Raw genomic sequence first — 23,431 nt, forward strand, 5'->3', positions numbered from 1 at the left:
TGTGAGGGCCGGGGCGCGGAGCGGTGACCGAGCACAGCCCCGGCGGGCCGGGTGTGAGGGCCGGGGCGCGGAGCGGTGACCGAGCACAGCCCCGGCGGGCCGGGTGTGAGGGCCGGGGCGCGGAGCGGTGACCGAGCACAGCCCCGGCGGGCCGGGTGTGAGGGCCGGGGCGCGGAGCGGTGACCGAGCACAGCCCCGGCGGGCCGGGTGTGAGGGCCGGGGCGCGGAGCGGTGACCGAGGGCAGCCCTGGCGGGCCGGGTGTGAGGGCCGGGGCGCGGAGCGGTGACCGAGGGCAGCCCTGGCGGGCCGGGTGTGAGGGCTGAGGCGCGGAGCGGTGACCGAACACAGTCCCGGTGCCCCGGGAGCGCTACGGGCCCGCCCGCATTCCAGCCAGGGCCCCCCGATCCGAACGGGCACAGTGGGTACCGAGCCTGCACCGCACTGCCGTGTATAGCCAAAGCACCAGTGAAAAGGGGAGAAAAATTGGTGCGAAAGGAATTAAAAGAACACACGATGGCTGTGACGCTTCCGTAACTTTGGCACTCCAGCACCAGGGGAAGAAATAAAAACAGAGTGCTGGAATCAATGGATATATGCACCCATGAAAGACACATTGATAATAAAAATATATTATGCGAAACCATCTAAACCCAGTAACAATGAGAAAGCTTGCTTGAGAAAGCTTGCTACAAGCTTACTGAACCGGGTTGCTGATACAATTTTCCCTTGACACAACCTGTACTTGCACTTAGTTCCTGGGACAAATGTGGGGTTAATCTGTTGTTTGATTTCATGATTAACACGATTTGTGGGAGTTTGGTACAGCAGGGGTTCCCGTGCTTCTGAACATACCAATGCCTAAATTAGTCTGCAGGAGAGTTACACAAAAACATTTTATAGGCAGGAGTGGATTATTTCAAATTAACAAATTCCATCTCCACAGAAGACATCATTTTGATTAAATAAAATCAAAATTATAGGCTGTATCTTATTTCTCTTCCATAAACTTACACTAATAACAAACTATTTTTTTTATTGCAAAGTCCTTCAACAGAACTTGCAGCTGGTACACAGGCACTAATAGAGTTTCAGTATGTTTACAAACAAAACTTATATATGTTCTTAATAAACCCCAAGAGAGCATACTGAGGACTTGGAGAAACATTTTCCAGTGGAAGACTTTACTTAAGGTAATAGGAAAGGATTTTCAGAGGCTAATCTGCCATTAATTTTTTTTCCTTGCCAGCAAGACCAAGGACTACTGGTTTTGAAAAAGGGTTCCAGAGTACTTTTACTAGGTACTATAGTAATTCAAGCACACAATAGCCAGTATTTCAAAATAAAGATGAGATAAAAAGGAGACTTCTTAAAAACTGTACAAATTTCTTTTTAAAATGCAATATCCAAGACAACATTTCGTATTTATTTTTAATCATGCTTTTATTGTAATTACATAAATATGCCTTTATTACCTCTGAGAATTATTTTTGTTGTGTTTTTTAATAATGTCCATAATATTGTCTCCTGTTACAAGGTTATTATGTAACTGTTTAAGTCTCAGTTGTTCCCTTCTCTTCTGGTCATGCAGATATGGGGAATTAAGCAGCTGTGGGGGAAGAATGGTGCCTGTGGGTTTCACTCTCTTCACAACATCCCAAAAGAGCTTCTTGCTGTTGTTATTGATAAAAGTAATTGCAGTTCCATTGTGACCCAATCTCCCTGCTCTTCCAACCTGAAAAAGCATATATTCATTTTAAGTTAGCAATATTACATGGAAGTCCTTCTAGTTGTCTCAGAAGTTTATTTTCTTATTATAGAACAGCAAGTAAACATAAGTGACAGGACCAAATCTCTCTCATCCTCTAAGCTTCCTGAATTCTCAGGATGTGTAGATCTGAAGATGTAGCTGAAATGCATTTAAAATTATGACTTGTTTATGTGACATACCAGAAGTCTGATATTGTATTGAGATATGAAGCAAAGGCTTACAGTAAATCTGATCCAAACAAAAGGTTTTAAAAAATACTAAAGATGCCAAATACTTATACTTCGTATCAAGCACAATATGTGTCAGCATGGCCACAAAAATGCCCTTTACTTTCAATGTCCTAGTAACTTTAAATTATTCACCAATATTCTCTAAAATGCTTGAAAAATTAGAATAGAGTCTACAACGACTCTCTATTCAGAAACAGCTAACATGTTGATATTGGTACAGTTTTGATGCTAGAAAAAGAGCATCTTTATTTACTTAATACATGCTTGAAACTTTAGCAGAAAGATATTTAAAAACAAGAGGGGAATTTTGCAGTTAACAACACAGGCTACTTGAGGAGTTCATGACAGTGGATAACTTCCAGAGGTCCTCCCCATCTGTTTGGAACCAGTTTTACTTCAAAGTCAGATCAGCTCCCTCAGGGCTTTGTTTCCAGTGTCTGAAGCACAAAGGATTTTCAGGCAGTATGGGACCTTTCTCCCTGCTATGAGGCCACAATTTCCCTTGCAGAAAGCTACAACTGCTGGCTCTTGTCCTTTCCCTGGGCATCCTCAAGGCCAGTCTGGCTCTGTCTCCTCTGTAATCACCCGAATGTAGACAGCAATTAAGTCTCCAGAGCAGCCCAAACAAGCCCAGTTGAGCCTGTCCTGAAGTGTCACGTGTGCCAGCCCCTGACTTCACCTGGACTGCCTCCAGTTTGCTGCCCTTTCCCACAGCTGATGTTCCCAGAACTGCACACAGTAGCACTGCGTCTTCCTCATGCCACAAAGAGGGCAAGAATGAGTTCTCTTGATGTGCCAGCTGAAGTAGGGCTGGGGACTGTGCACATAAACGCACACACACGTGAAACTCACGGGCCATCTCTTCTAAAGCACGAAATCCATAGAAAAAAATATCTTGACTAGAAAGAGGGGAAGAAATCAAGTTCATGACTGCTGTCCTGACTATTAATGCATATCCCACACTGCAGATGAGCTGCACCTGCAAGAGGGGCATTTGGCCAATCTTCATACAATAAAAAAATGGTAAACTTTGTTTTCTATAGACACAAAATGATATAAGAGAGTACAAAACAGAAAGAAATACACTGCAAAAGTAAGTAAAGATATTCTTCTAGGTTTTAGTAACTTATATAGAAGATAATAGGAACAGTATTCTAGATTTGAGTAATTTACATAAGAGACTTACAGAAGAGACATCCAGCATCATTGTTCCTTTCCTATAAAAATAATTCTGAAGAGGAAAATTATCTTTCTGTTTACATTTACATTTCCATAGCTGGATGTCATATTTCAATATACTTTTCAAGTAAATCATTAGCAATTTATTTATTTATTTATTTACCTGGTGTACATATTCATCCATACTTGAAGGCATATCAAAATTCACCACCAGTTTGACATTGACAAGGTCAAGCCCTCGTCCAAGGACTCCAGTACTTACTATAACTTCATACTTCTCTTGAAGTAATCCCTGGCAAGGAGGGAACAACCTACAATTAATTCTTCTTTCCTTATTTGTATTTTGAACCTTTCCAAGCATGGGTTAACATCTGGTGTAAGATCACACCCAGTGGGATTATTCTATTGTAGAAAAGAGAATGGCTCCCTGTATTCTTGATTTAAACAGGAATGTAATTCAGAGAGATAACCAAAGAGAGAACTAACCCACAATTTTAATTGCAAACATTATTTGAAATGGGAATTTAAATAAGCATTTAATTGTAACTGATAATCTGAGAAACAGTCTCTGTATTTATCTACATTTAAAACAGGATTATTATCTACAGTTTTGCTTAGTCCTGTCTGTCTCTATCTCCCCCAGCAATACCTCAGGTATTACTGCAGAAAAGCAGTCCATTATGACTTCAGTCATTCAAATGAAGCCACATTTTAAAAAAGGCCATTTGAAATTTACCAGACACCCTGAACTAGAGTAGGCACAAACCTGTAATATGTCTGTTCTTTCCACCTGAGACTTTTCAGAATGCATAGCTGTGCACTGCAATCCTGTAATCTTATGAACAGCATCACTCAACAGATCTGCTCCTAGTTTACAGTCCACAAACACCAACACTGGAGGCTTGAAGAGCTTGTTATCCTGTAAAATTAAAGTGTTTATTTAAAAAGGGATTACAACAACTGGCTGCTCATCATCAGCATGGATTCATTTTGTCCTGATCATGAGATGAAAACCTGACAGAGATTTGGAAAGATATGAATCATTTTATAAATTGCTCTTATGAGAAAAATATTAAACTTACATTTAGTATTTCAAACAGCTTTTTCTTTTTAGATGGTTCTTCTACCCACAAGATAATTTGCCGAACATTGGAACATGGCAGATTCTTGTCTCCAATTGTTATTCTGACAAAATTGTGCAGAAGCTGATTTGCCAAGTGCTCAATGCCCACTGGAATCGTGGCTGACACCAGGATGGTTTGATGATCATGAGAGATGTTTTCCAAAATATCCAACACCTGCTGCTGGAAACCCATTTTTAGCATGGTATCCACCTAAATGAAAAATATTACAGTTGTACCACTTTTTTTTCCATGAACAGCAGGATTCCAAACTTAAATTGACAAAAGAATCATAATGTAACATGTAACAATCCAAATGCAGGAGCATTTACAGTCAGAAGAAAAGCTAAGTCAGAAAATTAAAAACAAATGGTTCACACTGGCTCAACAGTATTATCCTGTACCTAACTTTACAGCAATAGAACATTTGTTGTTTAAACACATTTCAAACTGTGTCAAAAAATAAAACTGTCTCTTAAGAAACATATTCTATTTTTATATAAAACACTCTGTATGTTTAATAAGTGAGATTAGCCACTCACATTACTCTGCCAGGACCCCTGTGTAGGTAATAGAGATCTGATAAATACTTACTTCATCCACCACTACAATTTTTATGCCATGCAGTTGAACAGAACTTTGCTTTAAAATCTCAAGAAGTCTTCCAGGTGTTGCTATTATCACCTGAAAAAAAAAAAAAAGAGGGAGGAAAAAACCCCATGGGAGTAAGAAATTCCATGAAAGGACAGAGGATCATCCTAGAAAAACCATAAAATTCCATCACATACATAACAATGGCAGTAATGAATGAAATTACTTGCACTCAAGTAAGTAATAAAACTTCTAGAAAACTTATAAATTATGAAGCGCTAAGACAAAATGGACCTATCAAAACTTTAATGGAGATAAGTTACAAGAAATAAAATCTGCATGAAAAACAATTACAACTCCTTGTGTAAAATACTGGCATATTTCAGTCTTTGAAAGCAGCAATATCAGAATGTAACTTTTTAAAAACAAACAAACAAAAAAGCTATTAGATGTTTAACGAGAAGTGAAAAAGCTTTTTAAAAATTGTGCAACTAAATTTTCAGGCGGTAACAAATGTTTCAGTAGCTCAGGCTTAGGAGAAAGCCATCTCCGTGTGTTCATAGGTGCCAGCAGTAACATTTCTGTTTCCTGTGAATGTTGACAGCGTGGCTCTGCACTCTGGGTCAGAGCTCACCTTGACACTCTGCCTGAGGCGGTGCAGCTGCGGGGGCAGGGGCAAACCTCCCACCAGCAGAGCTGTCCTCATGTTGGGTAACCCGGCCATCAGCTCCTTCGCTTGGCGCTCAATCTGAATTGCCAACTCCCTCGTTGGTGCCAAAATAAGGGCACATGGAGTTTCTGTCTAGAAAGAAGAGGAAAAATCTGATTAATTTGGAATTGCTTTATTATTTAGATAAAAAGCTTTCAAATTTCCCGATCTTTTGCATTAAAAATGAGAATTATTTTAAGCAGCAAAATAAAATTACTTCTCAATATATACATTAACTTGTACAGTGACCTGAAGATGAAGCATGGAAAAGATTGTGTACAGATGCATTTTTCACTGAGACCCCAATTTTGCACATATTGCTATAAACATGTATCTGTCTTGCAGACTTTAATGATAATCAGACAGAGGAACTGCTGGAGTGTATACACCTTTTCTTACCTACTTCTACATAATGCTTTTGTTCTTAAACTAGAGTTTAGGAGTTGCTAAAGTACTTCAAAGAATAAAAGAGTTACTTAAATAATCTTTCAATTATTCATTTGAAAAAAGTTATACACGTTTGTGTGTATATACATTCTGTAAAAGTATCTAAACAGTGCAAAGCATCAGTAGAATCATGTCCCAAATTCTCTAATACATCCAATATATATCCAATATATATGCATCCCTTTTTGAATAAATCCCATAAAGCAGAAAACAGTTCTGAACCACACACAAGGTACAGAATACTCATTGCCATTGCTTCTAATCATACATTCATGTCCTTACAAAGCAGTTTTCTTGATTTTTTTTCCCACAGTATAAAAGTGGAGACTGTGTAACTACAGGATTTCAGAAATTTTTTTACCCCAATTTCCTGCAATTATCTGACAGTCAACCAAATATATTGCAAGAGAAATTACTCTGTGAAGCCATACAAATTCCAACAAATCCCTTTGAGCCATTTGATACATGAAGATACAGGAAGAACTTAGAGAGGACCTGGAGTTATTTTCACTTTCTATTTTAAGTAATTTAGGAAGTCTACCACAGAATTTAATTAACTTCTCAACAAGCAGGAACTGTGTAATAGGTAATATTGATAGAGTTGCTTCATCTCCTGACCAAAGTGAAAAAATATTCAATTTAATTAAAAATAATTAGCACCTCCCCCCTCCAAGAACCAAATGATTGACCAATCAAAAGTCAAATGATCACTGAATGTTAATGAAAAACACTGCAATCACATTCTCCATTACATTGGGAATCCAACAGACAAAGCTGCAAACTGCTTTCTCTAACTATCTGAAGTTTCATTACCTCTTTCAAAACCTTCATAATAACAGGAAGCAGGAAAGCTGCTGTTTTTCCAGAGCCCGTGTCAGCACTAGCCAGAATATCCCTCCCTGACAGTCCAACAGGGATCATTTGCATTTGAATGGGAGTTGGGACTTCATAGCCAGAATTCTTTAAATTATCGTTTAAAGTTTCAGGAAAACCACAGTGTTCAAACTCTACAATAGGTCTTGGAACTTGCTGGCCCTGGACAGCAATACCCAGCTGCAGTTTAAGGTTCTCAACCTGTTCCTCTTGCAAACCTAAAATAAAGGAATGATCTTTGTAGAAATAAGGTGTATTAAGCAGATGAGCTTCTGCTTGAGAACCTGCAGCTTGATCAGATGTAAGCTGCTTTTCCTTTGCTTGAGTTTGTAGAAGGTGCTTGGCTTTACATTCCAAACTACAAACATCTTCATCTGTTTCATCGCAGATGTACTCCCCGTAGCGGCCACACACAACACACACGGGTTCTCCAGGCTCCGCCCAGCGCTGGGACTTGCTGAAGGATTTGATGGGTTCTTCCAGAGAGCCATCATCCTCGGTATTTTGGCTGTCCTGTGCCAATGGTGTATTAACAACACCAAGGTCTGCAGCTGCAGGTTCTGCGTGTTCTTGTACAATTTCACTTGAATTGTCTGTTGAAGCAGAAGTTTCTGTTCTAACTGACTTACAGTCCTGGAACTCTGTGGTCTCCTCTAGTGAAGATCCTCCAGAAGACAGTTTACTTTTCTTAGCTGTACAACTTTTGTCCTCATCAGCAGTCCTCTTGACTTTAACAGATCGTGGTAAAAACATGCTTCAGCAGGCTAGAAAGAAAATGGTTACAGTTGTTAGAAACTACTACTACTGAAAAAGGTACATTTTACTTTGTTACCACCAAAAAAAAAAATCTAGCAAGTATTGGCAAACAGAAACCAACTGTCAATCTCTGAAAAGATCTATAATATGTCTTGTTTAAAAATTATCTTGATTGTGACAATGTTAATGCAAATGTGAAGAAGAATATATAGAATACAGTTAATTATTGTCAGTATTCAGCCTTTGCAGCTGAGTGAGAACTTTGCTTTTCATCATGCGGAAATTTATCAATTTTGCAAGCCAGTCATATTTAAATCCTTGGAGAGTTCACCTTTTTCTAAGATGAAACCACAGATGCAAACATTCTCAAAGGTATGGAAAAAACCCACCCAACCTAAACTAAATAAAACCACCAGTTTTGGAAAGGATGTCAAATCCAATACAGGATCCATCCAAGATCACTCTTTTAATTGCTCTTTTTAAAGTCCACTTAAAATTAAGCGCAAACTTTTGAGATTTCTTTAGAGTTCAGCTCTGCTTGTTCAATGTCCAGAAACAAGCAAAGACTCACACCATCAGTTTGCCAAACATACACTGTAAGACATATTGTTAAAACATAACCATATTTTATATTCTGAAACTTTCAGTATTTGTCTTCAAAAGCATCAGATATGCTCACCAATCGTTTGCTATTGTACAATCAGTAAAAAACTACACAAAACACGGCAATTTTATTCTGAGAAAATTGCACTGTGCCTACTAATCTCTACGAACTTCTTCTCACACTATCTTTTTTAAGCACCCCAAGCTATGTCAGCGTGCACAGTCAGCTGTGTTTATGTAACCGGGAGCAGTCCGAGGACGCGGCAGCAGCGCCGGCCCGCAGAGCTCCGCGGCCGGACCGCGGTTCCGGGGCCGCAGATCCGCCGCGCTCCCGGACCAGAACCCAAATATCACCATTGGATTTTCGCGCCTAATGGGAATCTCCAGCAACGAACCTCTCTGCACGCCCAGCAGCCTCTCGGCGAGGGCAGCGCTGACGCAGAGTGCAGGGCTGGCGGACGCTGCTCGGGACCCGGGCAGCCTCTCCCAGCCCCGTTACCCGGCAAGCGCCACACACCGCACGGGAGAACAGAGCGGCGCGAGGGCTTTCCAGCCCGACAGCCGTGCCCGCTGCCGCGGGCGGAGTGCGGCCCCGGCCCCCCCGGCTCACGAACCGCTGCCGCCGGGCCGCGCGCCGCCTCCCGCACAAAATGGCGGCGGCCGCACGGGGCCGCTCCCGCCCACAGCTCCCGGCGGGCAGGGCAGGGCAGCGGCCGGGGCGGGTCCCGCGGCCGGGGCGGCCGGGCCTGCGCGCTCCGCCGGGCGGGGCCGGGCCGCGACTGCCGGGCTCGGCCTGCGATGGGGGCCGCAGGGGCGGTTGTTACCCACTAAAATCGCCTTCGCTGCCCAGCGTGCAGCAAGGCAATAATTACACATTCGAGACATTGATTATTTATCTCAGAGTTGCGCAAGCCTGTGTGCGCGGTGGTACTCCACAAACCAAGCGCGCCAATTATCGGAACTTTTTACTATTTATACATTCTAGCCGACAAAGAAATTCGTGTTCATTGGCTACAAGTTACACGGTTCTCTTAATTATCTGAATTCTATTTCTGTTATTAATGATTCCCTCATTTCTCGTGCTAATTAGTCTGCATGCTCAGTCTTTCTCTTTTGGGTTGGTGGGCCATGAGACTGTTAACTCAGCACAGTCCTGAGTTGTCTTTATTAGTTTCTTCCTTATCTTGGGAATTCTGGCGAATCCTGCATTCTTTGTGTCCAGTGTCAGTGAACATCCTTCTTCCCAGGCCTTGCCAGCCTTCCGATAGGTCTGAGGTCAGTGGAACATGTCAAGCCCTACCCCGTGACAAGGTAATTCTACCAACAAGTAATTTGTTTTTCTAACACCTGGACATCACTTAGAGCTTGTTTGTTAGCTGCTCTTTGTTCCATTAATTAAATTTCCCTTCTTGTTGATTAGGCTTGAAAGTATACAGAGATCAAACAAAGAATTGAAAAGAATTGAAAAGATTATTGAACATTTGGAAAGTGGGCATCACTAGACTTAAAAATTTGCAGGCACCTTCCACCCACACTCCATACATTCCTGTGAAAATCCCCACCTTTCTCTGATTCAGCCTTTGTCATTCCCCTTTGTTTGCACTAACTTTCTTTCCTTCATTTTCCCTCCCTAACAGAAGCAAATTTCCTTTTCTTACTTCCATTTTTACAAGGTCATTTCCTGGAATTCAAAACATCATTTGCTAAACAAAGACCAGTATTTCAACAATATTTAATAGTATAAGAGATGTTTCATACCCTATACAGTCCATGCACCAAAACGCAAACATCTTATATATATAAGCTTTTTCTAATTTTTTCAGTGTGCAACAGCAGTAAGAAAAAACTAAGGTAGGAAATTCTTCTCTTGAGTGAGAAAGACTACAGTAGAAATTGAAAAAATTTTTAGAAAAGCACTCTGTGGATATTCAAAAGCATGATAGGGCTTCCATGCAAGAAACAACTATGTAGACTCAACAGTCTGAAAAAGAGATTACTAATAACAGGTAACAATAGAGCTACTGTGCCTTGAGTGGCTTGTAAAGGCTGGACAGCTATTGATAGTTCATTATTTCTTCTAACAAAAATTATAACATGCTTTATAAAAGGTGCTCACTGCTCACAGAATGTAGTAGGTTATTGTTTATTTACATGGAGAAGTTAATCAGTATAGATGTAACAAAACCTCTTCTGAAACAGATATTTTACTTTGTGAGCTCACTGAATAAATATTTTTTTCCTGGACTAAAGCATAAACATTCTGGTTCAGTCACTTGCCTAAGTTTTCTTTCAGAACAATGAAAAATGTAAGAGTAAGAGATGCCTTGGGGAATTTAATTCCCATCCTCTCAGCTCTTGATGCTGCTAATCAGATCTGAGGTGAATGGCATTTTAATAGGATTTTTGAATTCCAATTTTTGTACCTTTAGACTACATTACATGTCCCAGACAAGATGCTCTCAGATATGCTACAAAGGGGTTTGACTTCGTATTTTTCCTCTTAAAAACTAGTTAGTTCAAGCACTGGCTGAATAAAGGTGGATTTAAGTCCTGCTAGAAATCCATGAGCAATTATGGACAGTAATTTTTGCTCATTCTGGACAATTTATCTGGGGGTGTCATAAAGGAAAGTGTTAAAGTTATTTAATTGAGTTGGTAAAACTCAAAGACTTTAAATATTCCCATCTTGCCCACACTCATGTGTACAATAGCTGCTCAGGAAGGTATCCCATATTGTTATTAGAAACCCCTGCACAAACATAGTCCTTATATAATTAAAGTGTCTCTTCAGAGTAACTTCTAAAGTAAATATTAGGAGCTACAGAAATGTAGCAAAGCACACACAACCCCACATGTACAAAAATACCCATACATACTGACAGATTTACTACATAAATATATAGCAACAGATTATTTCAATTTTATGCACATTTCTGTTAGAATAACGAAGACAGCAACTATTGATTAAAAGTCAAAAGAAATAATGAAAACCATAACAAAGATTATTAATAGTAAGTATCCCACTTCTATTTTAAATTATATCAAGATTTTTTCATGTTCACTCAAGGTTTGTGTATCAAATATACAGAAAGGATTCCTGCCCGCAGTTTAAAGACAGGCATTTGCCCTATAACATCTCACAGCCTTTCTTTTGAAGCATGAACCAATCTTTCCCAGCACTTGCAAATAATAAATAATTCAGTAAAACAAGACTGGATTAAAGCAGGAGACTGAAATCCCTCTACTCCTAGGCCAAGTAAATCCATAAGAAACAGGCATTCCATGCACTAATTCAGAGGCAGCATCAGAAGCACTGCAAAGAGCTGCCTGACCACAGCCATGCACCCCAGCTCCCCACAGCGATACCACCCACAGTGACCCCGTTAATTCCAACCTGAACCAAACTGCCCCAGAACCAAACCTCTGTGCACCTCCTCACATCTGCAGCCAAGGTCAAGTTCCACACAGGGGTTTGAGGAACAGATAAAACCATCCCAAAGGGGAACTGTCCAAAACATTTTAATACAGAGCATTTCAAGTTTCCTTTGTAGCCAAAATATCTTCACACAATGTGAGAGTTTTCCACCTTGAGTGAGCTCCCAGCACGTGCAAATCTGCTGAGAGTGGACTCAAACTGGAGTCCCACCAGCACCTGTGCATCACTCCCTCAAGTGGCAAGTGCCAGGACTGACAGATCTGACAATTAAAATGTGTCTAAAATCACATCCAGAGGAACAGCTTTGGGTTTTCTTTAAGCTATTAATTCCTTCAAATATCTCAATATGTATCCCATGTTACATTATTCTAAACTAGAAATTCCAGAGCCTTGCTGCTGCTGTTCAATAACATTATAACAAAGAACATTAAGTTTATGAAGACGTCAATTAAAGAATGAAAAAATTATTCTCTGTGGGTTTTTTTTTCAAGTATGCCACACTTCAATACATATAATTAGAGTTAACAAAATATCCACTGCTTGGGTGGAAAGGAGGGAGAATGTCTTTCCATTCAGGAGGCATGGAAGCCACAGTATGTTTACTTGGGAACTGGTGTCTGTGTCTGCTCCACCTGATGCCATAAAACTAAATATTGTTCTTGTTAAATATTTTTCTGTTTATTTAATGCTTGGGGATTTTGAAGCCACTCAGCATATTTTTTAGGTAGGTAATCAACTGCAGCTCTAACCCAAAGTGTATTTAATGAATAGTTCTTTGATTGAAGGAACCAGTGAGTGAATTACTCCACTGGTTTCTGAATTGCAGCTTTTAAGGAACCACACAGGAAAAATCCAGATAATCTAAAAACAAATAATTGTGGCTAACCATTAACTAGACAATTAATATTCTTGTGAAAATGTCCTGATTGTACAGGTATTACATGCAGTATTCTTATTCTGAGGCCTAGTTTTTCTAATTTCATTTAATCTAAACAGGCAAATCCTTCATTTTTGAAAGTAAATAATCAGTAAAAAAGTATTTGAACTAATTTTTTCAGGCTTCCTGAGCATTCTGTTTGAAGAGCCACATTCTAAGGAAACATTGGCCAATATTAAGTTTCTGCAGAAATCCACAGTGAAATTTGAACTTAAAAAATAATCTAATTAAATCTGAGTTCTTAAAGCATATTACTGAGAAGGTATAATTTTTTCGTTTCTAAAGAAAAAAAAAATATAAAACTGCAAATAACAGCAATCCTGCCCTGAAGCTTCAGCATTAAATGCCAATAGTCCATAGGGAAATAACTCTATAGGGCAATTTATGAAAAAATTATGAACATAATTAATGTATGTGATTATACGCTCAAGTACTGCACATAATATTTACTTTGAAAACTGTTGGACTTCCTAATTCAGTATCATCATATTGTTAGCACAGTTATAAAAACAACAGTGACTACAATTCCCAACCTTTGTGTACAACATAGTCTAGCTTCTTGCAATTAAAAGGAATGATTTTAGGGTATGAGAATCATTTAAACTAATTTAAACTTATAAACCTCTGTTAGGTCTCTGAGACTTAGAGAGCAAGGATTTGATCAAAAGATTGCAAACACAATTGTCAGATTCCAGGGACTTCAGTAGGCAGCAAACTATAACCCAGACTGTTGGAGAATTCAGGTGGAAATTAACAAGATTAAATAAATCTTGAAATATAATGTAATTAGAATTAAGAATTAAAAGTTCTCTTCTTTTCTGTTAATCTGTTTTTCTTTCTGAGAGGATATATTTGTGTTCCAATTAGTAAGTCTGTTTGGAGGCAAAAGAGATTGGCATCTGTTCTAACAGTAAGATAACATTCACACAACATGCACTTACTGAAAGTAAACCTTTTTTTCCTCCTCCTTTGGGGTCTCACACAAAAGGATGGGAGAGAAAAAAAGAAATTCCACAAGAGACAAGAGGAATCATCCAGTTCCAGCTTGTCAGATGACCTGTGTCCAATGTGTGTTGCCACCTGCTCATCAATAAACTCTCATTTCAATTATGTAACTTAAGAGATTAGGACTTTTCTAATTAATCAGCAAGTATGACAAATATAATAGGTACATTGCATTCATAGGGAGTGAAGGAAACAGAGTCAAAATCCAATACTATGACAAACTGAAGACAAGATTAATGGCATAAACCTTTCGAGTAAAATGCTAACAAATTTTTCTTTCCACCACTAAAGCTCCTACCAGCACTGCTGGTTTTGGCAGCAGAAACCACTGCATGAAAGGCCTAGAATACATGCAAGAGAGCTGCTACAAACCAGACTTTTTATCAGTTCTCTTGTTAAAATTGATGCCAGTACTAACCAACTGGTTTAGCCTTCATGCTTCCCTACATTACATTTAGTGCTCCTTGTGTCTCAATTAAATTGCCCTAGTTGAATCCCTCACCAAAAAATCACTGAAGGGCACAGAAAGGCTGTAACTACAATTTTTTAATCACACACTCAAGGATCTCAGACTGCCAAAGTGAGACCAACAGGTTTGTCCTTCTGTAATTGTTACTTTCCTTAACTTTGTTTGTTTTGAGAACATGCAGATAATGCATTAGCTCAACTTGATAAAGCACAATGGCTATTAAAAACAAAATAAACCTGAAAAATGCAACATATTTCTCAGTATCATCCTTGAATAACTGCTTCCCATGCTTTTTATTAAGAAGATTCAAAGATGCCAGTAACCTTACAGCTGGTAACTGTAATAGCAGAGGGTAACAAGACAGAAATAATGAATGCCTCCTTTTAAGCCGTGTTGTTTGTGCTGTTCCAAGAGAGATCTGCCAAGAACTTTTCATGCAAACCTTATTTTTCTGGGATCTGTAACTTGGCGGCAAAAAATTCCAGCATGATACCCTGTTCAAAAGAATTCAGATTACAAGCTTTAAAAGACATTTTTGAGTTTTGGACTAAATTAAATTTACACTAAACAAGGTAAACAATTTAGCACTGCATGTATTTCTCTTGCTTTATTGATAGAAAATTTGTGTTTATCAAGTTTGCACCCCAGATAATTTTATGTTTTCTAACTCTTGGATATTAAATAAGTCTCAAGTACTGCAGTGTGAAAGGAGACTTTATGCTGTATGGTCAAGATTTCACTGAAGTGTGTTTTCTTTTTAAGGAAGACTTTATGAAATACACATGAAACATTCCTTATTTTATATGCCAAACAATTCAGTGGAATAAATCTGTGCTAATTCTTAATACAACTCAGCTGACCTGGGTATAATGCCAGGTTGTGAAAAAACCTGGCTATTTAACATTTAGCCCAGAATTTAAATGTTAAATTATGTCAGGTTGTTTTTGTTTTGAACAAATGATTCAAAGCTTTGAGCCACACAAAAGTCTAATTTCAGCATACCCATTTCATTTTTGCCTCTTGACCCATTACAACCAGGTCATTTTGTAGAGTTCCTGACCAAAGCAATATTCTTTCCTGTGGCAACTAGCAAGATATACAGAAATTAGATTTCAGGCACAAAATAGATTTCAGCCCCAGCTAAGGAAGTTTTCTATCAGGTAATAGCCAGGTGTCAAGAAACAAGAAGGCTACAAGACTGATTTGACTGAGACTGGAAAGGAATTGGTGGCTTAGGCTTACACCTATGAGGAATAAACCTCCCAGCAATTCAAAACTAAAAGGAGATAATCAAAACATATAAATATAATCAATATCAATATATTATAAACTTTTCTTAATATATATGGTGAGGTCATTTCAAAAGAAACACTAGAAAGAACAGGGCCAGAAAAAAAACCAAGAGACAGTGTATCTTAAATAAGTTTCTGCTGATTTTCCTAACTTGGTTTTTTCTCCCCTAGATCACATTATCCCCCAAAATATCTCTACCTACCTTACAGTTCAAGACAAATCAAAACTACAGAAGTCTATGAAACCACAGTTGCTTTGAGATTATTTGCAATTCAGCTAACATGCTGGGTGTATAAAGACATTACCATTCTTGGAGCGTTTGCATGAACTGGAACTTGTCTAAAAAGGCAAGGCTGCCAAAAGGCTTCTGTCTTACTGCCACTGTCTGCTCTGCAAGGAGCCACAAAGGGAGGCAGCAGTTACAAGAGGGTGTTGGCCCTGGGAAGCATGATATGTCATCCTTTAATGATTAAAGAGCCAGCAGAAGCCCAGGCACACCATCTCCATTCAGATGGCTCCTAACCTGCTGGTGATACACAAGGAACTTGTTCTCTAGCTGCAGTGAGGATATTTCTGTGGGACTGGGCTCTCTTAGATAACAAAATCAGAGCAATTTAGTAATCAAAGCCTTTTTTTGTTATCCTTTGCCTAGTCTTACAATATCTAACACCTGTATTATTCTCACTTTGAACTACAATGGTTCATCAGTTTGTTCAGCATGTGCACCACGGTATCTTTGACTAGAAGTCCTATGATGTGCTACAACATAAATACCATGTGGTTTGGGTGTTTTTTCTGTTTCCACTGAACTATTGCATCTCCAGTTCATCTCTTTACACAAAAAAAGTCAAGTTTTATTCCTAATTATACCAGTACAATACCCCTTAGGACCTTGGTGGTAAAAGAGAATAAAGCATGGCTATGTGCCCTCTACCTTGAACACGCTTTCTTACTGAGACTGTTTTTGCTTCCCCAACACTTTGGGGACCATGACTTACTGCTTTTCCCACTTCTGAAAGTGCAGACTACCAACTGCAACAGAGACTTTCAAATACTCCATTTCAACAGTTGCCCAGTGCATAGCAAAATACTCACTCATCTGAACCAGCTGGATCTCTATCACACACTGGCACATTGCAGTGAAATCTGTTCTGTTGCCCTACATTCTCCAATCTGGCACTTGCTTCATTTCTGTTAGGAACAAATAAAAAAGGAAGAAAGAGTTTGACACAAATACAGAGACTTGCCAGATCAAAGGTAATAGGTATAAATCCCAGCAAGTTTCCCTCCTTGTATAAAATCTCCAGGTGTTATTTTTGTTTTTTCATGGAATGATCCCTTGATTCAACCCGGTGCCTGCTAGCATCCTCTCCCCCAGGGTGATTCTCCACTCCTTTAGTAAATTACCATCCGTAAGAACTGAACTGTGGCTGTGAGAACAAACCCTGGATTAGGGGAGACTTTCTGACTGTGCTGAACTGGGGGTCCCAGGGGTACTTTGTCTGTCTCAGGCTGCTTCCAGGGCAGTGGCCATCACACCTGGGGCTCACACACACCCTGAGCAGCAAGGCCAGGGCCTCCTTCCTTCATCCACATTCAACCAGACTGGTGATCAGAGAGTTTCCAACAACCATGAAAATGATGGACATATCTTTTCTTTGTGCCACCAAGTGGAACAGAGACTGCCCCCTGCCCAGGTGAGATAGCAGAGATAACTCTCCAGGCTTTAATGGAGCCATGTGTATTGTAGGGCAAGAATACCACAGGAGGACAGAATAACCAGAGATGTGCAAATTTTTGTACTTCATTTCTCTTTTGAAACTTTCCACAAGAAAGAGACCACCTCAGTTGTTTTCTTCAATTACAAATAAACTGCATGACACCTTTAATCCAGAAAACCAATTATATATACACTTATATTTAATCATGTCTGTAGCACCAGTGATTTCAAATGGGAGCAACACATAGGATTAACCTGAACTTAAAATGAATCTTTGTTGGAGCCAAGATTTTATTGCTAAATATATATATACACACACATTTGGTTCAAGGCTAGTATTGAAATAATTGTTGTTCTTTCCATGTTTCTCATATATCTTAAAATTGGGGAGTATTGAAATGAAATTGTTCTGTACATGGCTTAGATATCCCATACATTTTTCTATCTTTAACATGTTTTCAAATGAATCATAAGGCAAACACTCTGTAAAGCTACTGAGAAAGTATTATAAACAAATTAAGTTATGCCAAAAGAGAATTAAATGTAACAGAGTTCTACACACTCAGGTTGTGATGACCTTACTGAGCATGCATAAATGGTTACAATAATAATCTTTGATATACACTTTCCAGGGCTGATTTTTAAACAGTTACCAGCCATGTACAGCAGCTCCCTAAAGTAACAAAAAAAATCCTCAATAACATGCAATTTCTTAGTAATTTAAGGGAAACGGAAACTCCCTAAAAGTATCAGAGAAAATTTGGATTATGATGTTTCAAAGACAAAAAAAAAAAAAACCAAACCAACTTCACTGGATAGTCTTCCATGCTATTCCCTTGCTTTCCCTTCCTCATTCATCTTCTTTAGCATCTCTTCGGGAAAAAGAAAGAATTTCAGTGCAATGAAATGATACCAGAAATTTACCGTTCAAACATAGCATTCTCTTTACTGCTGCTCTCCTTCAGACACACATGAGCTTCAGTGAAAACTGGAAGCAGGGCCAAAACATGGGAAACTGAAGTCTATTCATGTTCTTCTAATAAATTATGTATATGCTCAAAACAAATGAGCTTTTATGAATGTTCAGATCTTTCTTCACATGTAGAAGCAGCACAAAAGAAGCCAGTCACAGCACGAAGAAGTGCACAATTTTGTATTCACTCTCATTCAGACTTAGTGAAAAAGTTTTACTAACTGATTTAAACTTCTTTTACCTGAATGTACAGTTTGAAAACTAGAGTCATGTCCATTTTCCTCTAAACTGGGATGCAAATAAAGCATTACCTAACAACAATAATAACATAGTGCTTTATTTTTGTACAAAGTATTTTTCTGAATGCAAGTTTCCCACCATACATCTATTTTACAGTGCAGCCAAGCCATTTAAAGATTATATTCATTAAAAATCACCCTCAGAATTTTCCATAGAAAACATGTCAGGCAGTAGGTGGTCATAAAGATATAGAGCAGATCATTCACTTAATGAACTTTTCCATATGTTTTAAAGTTTATAGTAAAAAATACAAGTTATAGCAGGGTATTTTTTTCATCACAGACAACCTGGCAATGGTGGAATGTCAAGAAGAAGAAAGCCCTGGAATTAGGGAGTATTGCACAGCATATGTGGGAAGACAGCTCATCTTGTTCTAGAACAAGAGCAATTCCACCAGATGGGAAGAACACAAAAGAAGCCAGTGGAAATCTGGAAATCAGATTTTAAAAATCAGAAGCAAAATTTAAAATCTCAGAAAAGAAGACACCAAAGTAAACAGAGAAAAAGACAAAAGAAACCAAGCAGTCCTGAGTGTTGAGGGAAATCAGAGGTTTTGCAGAGCTACATTAGGTCAAAGTCAGGTTGAGGAAATGAAACCAGTAGTGTCCAAGTAATAAGAGAAGTGACTGTTGGGTACCACACCTGATTTTCATTGAGCAGCTTTTTCATTGTGCAGATTTCAGTAGCAGTAATGTGCTAAAGTAGCTATTACTCCAATTTTCCTTCTTTTACTTTTAATTGTATCAAAAATCACAGATGATTCAAGTAAAATGTCATACAAACCTTTATTTTCCCTTTGGCTCATGACTACTGTAATGTATAAAGTTGGTAAACTGTTTTCTTCCCTCAGGACTTTCTGATCACAAAATAATAGAAGAATTTGAAAGACAGTAATTATGTAACTGTTCTTGTACTTTTGTTTCATCCTGAAACAGGAAGAGCACATTCCCTTCCAAAATATGCTCTGAGAAAACTCCTAGCTTGCAGAAACGGCATATATGCATGTTAGTAATAATGGCAAAGCACTTTAATCATTCAGCTAATCATTCAAATAATTATAACAAATAGCCTGGGTTGGATGGGACCTTAAAGATCATCTAGTTTTAAGAAAAATATTTTTAAGAGCTGCTGGCTCTGGTCAGCTTCTTTATCCCTATGGACAGTTTTCCAGGGAATCTTATTCACCAACTCCTAAACAACTGGAAGTCTGTTCCTTCAAAGTTTGGGGTCCCAATTTAGCTCCTTGCCAGGCTCACAGTCCTCACAATCTCCACCAGGGAGTGGTCACTGCAGTCCCGGCTTTCACCAATCTTGGCCCCTCTAATGAGCTCATCTGCATTGGTAAGCACCAGCACCCATAATCCTTCTCTTCTGTAATGCCTGGACCAGGAAAATGTCTCTACACACTCCAGGAGTCTCCTAGATTGCTTATAGCCACTGGATTGCTATTTAAAAATAAAATTTCTTAACTCTTACAGTTTTAACACTACCTGTAAATAAATATATTTAATGAAGAGGGTGGAATATCAATAGGTCTATTTCATAAGTCATCCTTTGGCTGTAATAATCTCACACAATGATTTATAGATTACCTGTTTAACTTCATATATGTAACACAAAACCTGCTGAAGTCAACAAGCACATTCCTCAGGGATCCCACTGGGACATGACTGGTTCTTGGTTTGCACACTGACAGCACCACATCAAGTCATGCACGCAGCCTCACTGCAGAGGTTACAGGCCACAGGGTGCACCCCTCCCCTCAGCCAAACCACTTTATCATGACTGATATCCTCTAAGCTCAGGAAAACAGATGGGATCATCTTAATTAGGCAAATTTGATAACAGCAATTAAAGATAATATGCCCACAGTGTTATTCCAAGTCTGTTTCCAACCTCAAAAGTGAAGCATTACTCAGCAGAATAGTTACTGTGAACTGCTGTGTTTGTGGATTTGCCCTAATATAGCTAAACTGAAGTGGGAATGTTTTTGCTATCCTCCATAGGCAGCCTGATAAACTGGCTGTTCACTAGCACCCAGTCAGGCTACAGACAGTGCCTCTGCAAAAACAGCCAAGGTATTTCTAACTGAACACATTTTACTTTGCCTTTATCATCAAGTGTTGCAAAGGAAGAAGCTATGCATGAAATGTTATTCCAGACTGAACACTGGAATAACTCAGAGTTCAGTATAACTTCAGTACTCTAGTGCTGGCCTGAAATTAGCCTACAGGCTCTATTCTACACATAGCCTCTTGAGAAGCTAAGTGAATCTTAAAACAAGTGGAAAAAATGTATGAAATTGTTAGTCAGGACTCGTTCCACTATCTCCAAAGGTTAGAACTATTAGAACTTCCATCCACACCATTATTCACAGCTTCATGGTCATATTGGTTCCTTTGCCTGATGCTCACTTCAGGCTTGGTACACCCACTGTGAAAATGGCCAGACACATGACAGTGAACAATCAGGCTTATGATGTAATCACAGGCTAAAACGAGTCAAATGGGATTCTAATTCGGGGCAGAGGGAGGCGAAGGGAGAAAGAAGGTAAAAAATAAAAATCTCTGAGATGCTTGTTTTAATACTTTGCCTTTCTGCTCGGAATTAACGCTAAAGTATAGAACGCTGTGCAGCAGAAAGCTTGCATACAGGAAAGTATCACTATTTAAAATATTTCAAGATGTATAAACAGGATCAGAGCAGAAAGGGATGACTCCTCATTCAGTTTTCCTGTTTATTTACTCTGAGCAATTAGAGCAGTTTTTAATCATTTTCCATTTTGGCTGTTGATATCTTTGACAATGCAATAAGCAAGATGGCATTTTGGCATGTTCGCAAAAGTAGAAGAACTGGCACAGGCACTCCAGCAACTGGTGGTAATGTCTTCTTTTGCACTTATATTAGATTTTATATTCATGCATTCTCTTTTAAGAGAACTAAGCAAGTGAAACCCCACTTTGATTGCAGTTACTCCACTTTGATTGATGATGAAACTCTGAACAGGTTTCATCAGCACAAGTGCTGCACCCACAAAAAACTCCATTACAGCTAAATAATGGCCCTACAGTGTTTCTAAACATGTTTTCCTACAGACTGATCTAATTCTGAGGTATTTTCTCAGTCATACAACAAATTAATTTGGATCTGGAACATAATTATTTTTTTCTTCTTAGCACAAATCATTTGACATTTTAAAGCTTAAGAATTTCAGGTGTTTGTTATTAATTATGCGGAAGAATTTTTTTAAAATTTCTATTGGCAGTGTAAAAAATAGTTAAAATAATGTGAAGTGTCTAATGTTACTTGTTTCCAGAGTACGCATAAAAAATAACTTAGGAAAATGTGCAAATATTAATTGTTGAAAACTAAGCATATAATCTTTCTTAATAGAGAACCTTTTCCAAGTGCACCTGTATATTAATTTGGCATTATTATTACTATTTCTGCTGCAGAGGATCTGGGAATTTCAGTCCTTAGCCTGCTAAAGCAAGGATTTCTCAACTTTCCTCCTCCCCTCCATTCTGCTGAGTACTGCCCACAGCAGCTCCTGGTTTTGTAGCTAGGTATGCACCACTTATGAGTGGTATGCATGACAATTTGGGAATCCCATCCCAGAGAGTGTATGGGGAATACTCAGCTACAATTTCTTCAAATGTTGACCTCCACAACCCCTTCATTACTCATTACTAATTAATATAGCTACATGTCAGTAAAACTGTAAAGTATTCTTGTCTCATAATCCTGATGTTTGTCTCCCTGAGCACCCGAAGTGCTAGAAGCACACACAGACACAGACCAATGGAAAAATCTGTGCAGATCAATTCACAGTCCACTCGAAACACAAGAAATACAGTCTGGCCGGAATATTATTTGAAAACTTACAACGTCATGCTTAGACTTTGTCTAATTATTCTTTAGGGGAAGAAGGGCAGACTTAGACATTACTCCAAACCATACATATGGTTTTTATATACATATATACATGTAGATATACACATTTATACACACATACAATAACAATATATCCACAATAGGCTACAATAACTATTTGCTGCCCAGACGTGGCGATTCCGCCCTGTGGCGCCGCGGGTCACCGATGACACACACAGTGCCCATGCCGAGGCAGGCACAGCCTCCGCCGGGCTCCCGTCACAGCACGGCCGCACCCTCAGCCCCGCAGTCGGAAGCCGCCAACCCATCCAGTTCTGTTTGAGTCATTAATCACGCAGTCGCTGCTTCCTCCCGTGACTAATGTTCCCTCCACGCAGCCACTGTTACAGGGGTTCTGTGAGCGCCCCAAAACAGCCCAGGTACGTGTGAGCCCAGGAGATGGTCTCTAGCGCAAATCGCTACTCTTGCTGCTATTACAATGGTTACGTGACCAGGCCCTCAACCATTTTAAAGGCTTTGTCATTTTTTCACCCGAGTATTCTTAAAGTTATATATAGACCCGATTTAAAATTGGAGTGACAAATGCACAGGGCGGGGGATGCTCAGCCCGCCTCCTCGGCAGCGCTCCGTGCTCCGGTCATCGCGACCCCGGCCGGCGGGGCTCCCCTGCATGCGGGCGGCTCCTCAGCCCCCTCACAGACGAGACACGCGGAGCTGATCCCGACCTTCCCCAGCGACACCGCAGCGGGCCCGTCCGGCCACGCAGTGGAGAGCGGGGACGCCGGGCGGGTGGACCCGCGGCCGAGGGACACCGCCCTTTCCCAGCCTTTCCCAGCGCCGCCGGCGCCCCCTGACCGCGGGAAACGCTCCCCCCCGCCTCCTCCTCCCGCTGCCGCCGGGCTAAGGCTGGGCTGGGCTGGGCCTGTCCGCGCTCCCGAGGCCGCCCCACCCCAGGCCGGACCCACCTCGAGCGACCCCGCCTGACGCGGCGCCCGCAGCCCCCGTGGGGAGGGGGCGGCCCGGGCCCGCCCCGGCGCTGCCCCTCGGGCTCCCGCCCCGCCCGGGCGGGGAGGCGCTGGCGGCACATGCGCAGCCGCCTTCGCCCATCCAGTGCGGCAGCCGCGGG

General features: G+C 40.1%; 1 protein-coding gene across 2 annotated transcripts; it reads right to left on the bottom strand.

Annotated features, from left to right (window-relative positions):
• Positions 1 to 1,178: 1,178 nt before the first annotated feature.
• On the bottom strand, positions 1,179 to 23,354 carry DDX59 (DEAD-box helicase 59). Of its 2 annotated transcripts, XM_058808571.1 has the most exons (9): positions 23,271 to 23,354; positions 16,514 to 16,609; positions 6,860 to 7,683; positions 5,525 to 5,692; positions 4,894 to 4,983; positions 4,261 to 4,512; positions 3,945 to 4,097; positions 3,342 to 3,470; positions 1,179 to 1,733 (listed from the first exon to the last, which is right to left on the bottom strand). In XM_058808571.1, the coding sequence occupies exons 3-9, from the start codon at positions 7,670 to 7,672 to the stop codon at positions 1,470 to 1,472; spliced, it is 1,869 nt and encodes a 622-aa protein (XP_058664554.1). In that variant the 5' UTR covers positions 7,673 to 7,683; positions 16,514 to 16,609; positions 23,271 to 23,354; the 3' UTR covers positions 1,179 to 1,469. The 2 variants fall into 2 exon arrangements, with proteins under 2 accessions (XP_058664554.1, XP_058664552.1); XM_058808569.1 differs by lacking the exons at positions 16,514 to 16,609; positions 23,271 to 23,354 and adding an exon at positions 8,674 to 8,906.
• Positions 23,355 to 23,431: the final 77 nt, after the last annotated feature.

Source organism: Ammospiza caudacuta, chromosome 7, assembly GCF_027887145.1.
Source record: "Ammospiza caudacuta isolate bAmmCau1 chromosome 7, bAmmCau1.pri, whole genome shotgun sequence".
NCBI classification, from domain to species: domain Eukaryota; kingdom Metazoa; phylum Chordata; class Aves; order Passeriformes; family Passerellidae; genus Ammospiza; species Ammospiza caudacuta.

Coding starts and splice junctions, on each gene's coding strand:
- DDX59 (XM_058808571.1), bottom strand. CDS start 7,672: ATGTTTTTACCACGATCTGTTAAAGTCAAGAGGACTGCTGATGAGGAC. Junction 5,693..6,859: donor TTATGAAGGTTTTGAAAGAG/GTAATGAAACTT, acceptor TCTTCTTTCTAG/ACAGAAACTCCATGTGCCCT. Junction 3,471..3,944: donor AAAGAACAGACATATTACAG/GTTTGTGCCTAC, acceptor CCTCCTTGCCAG/GGATTACTTCAAGAGAAGTA.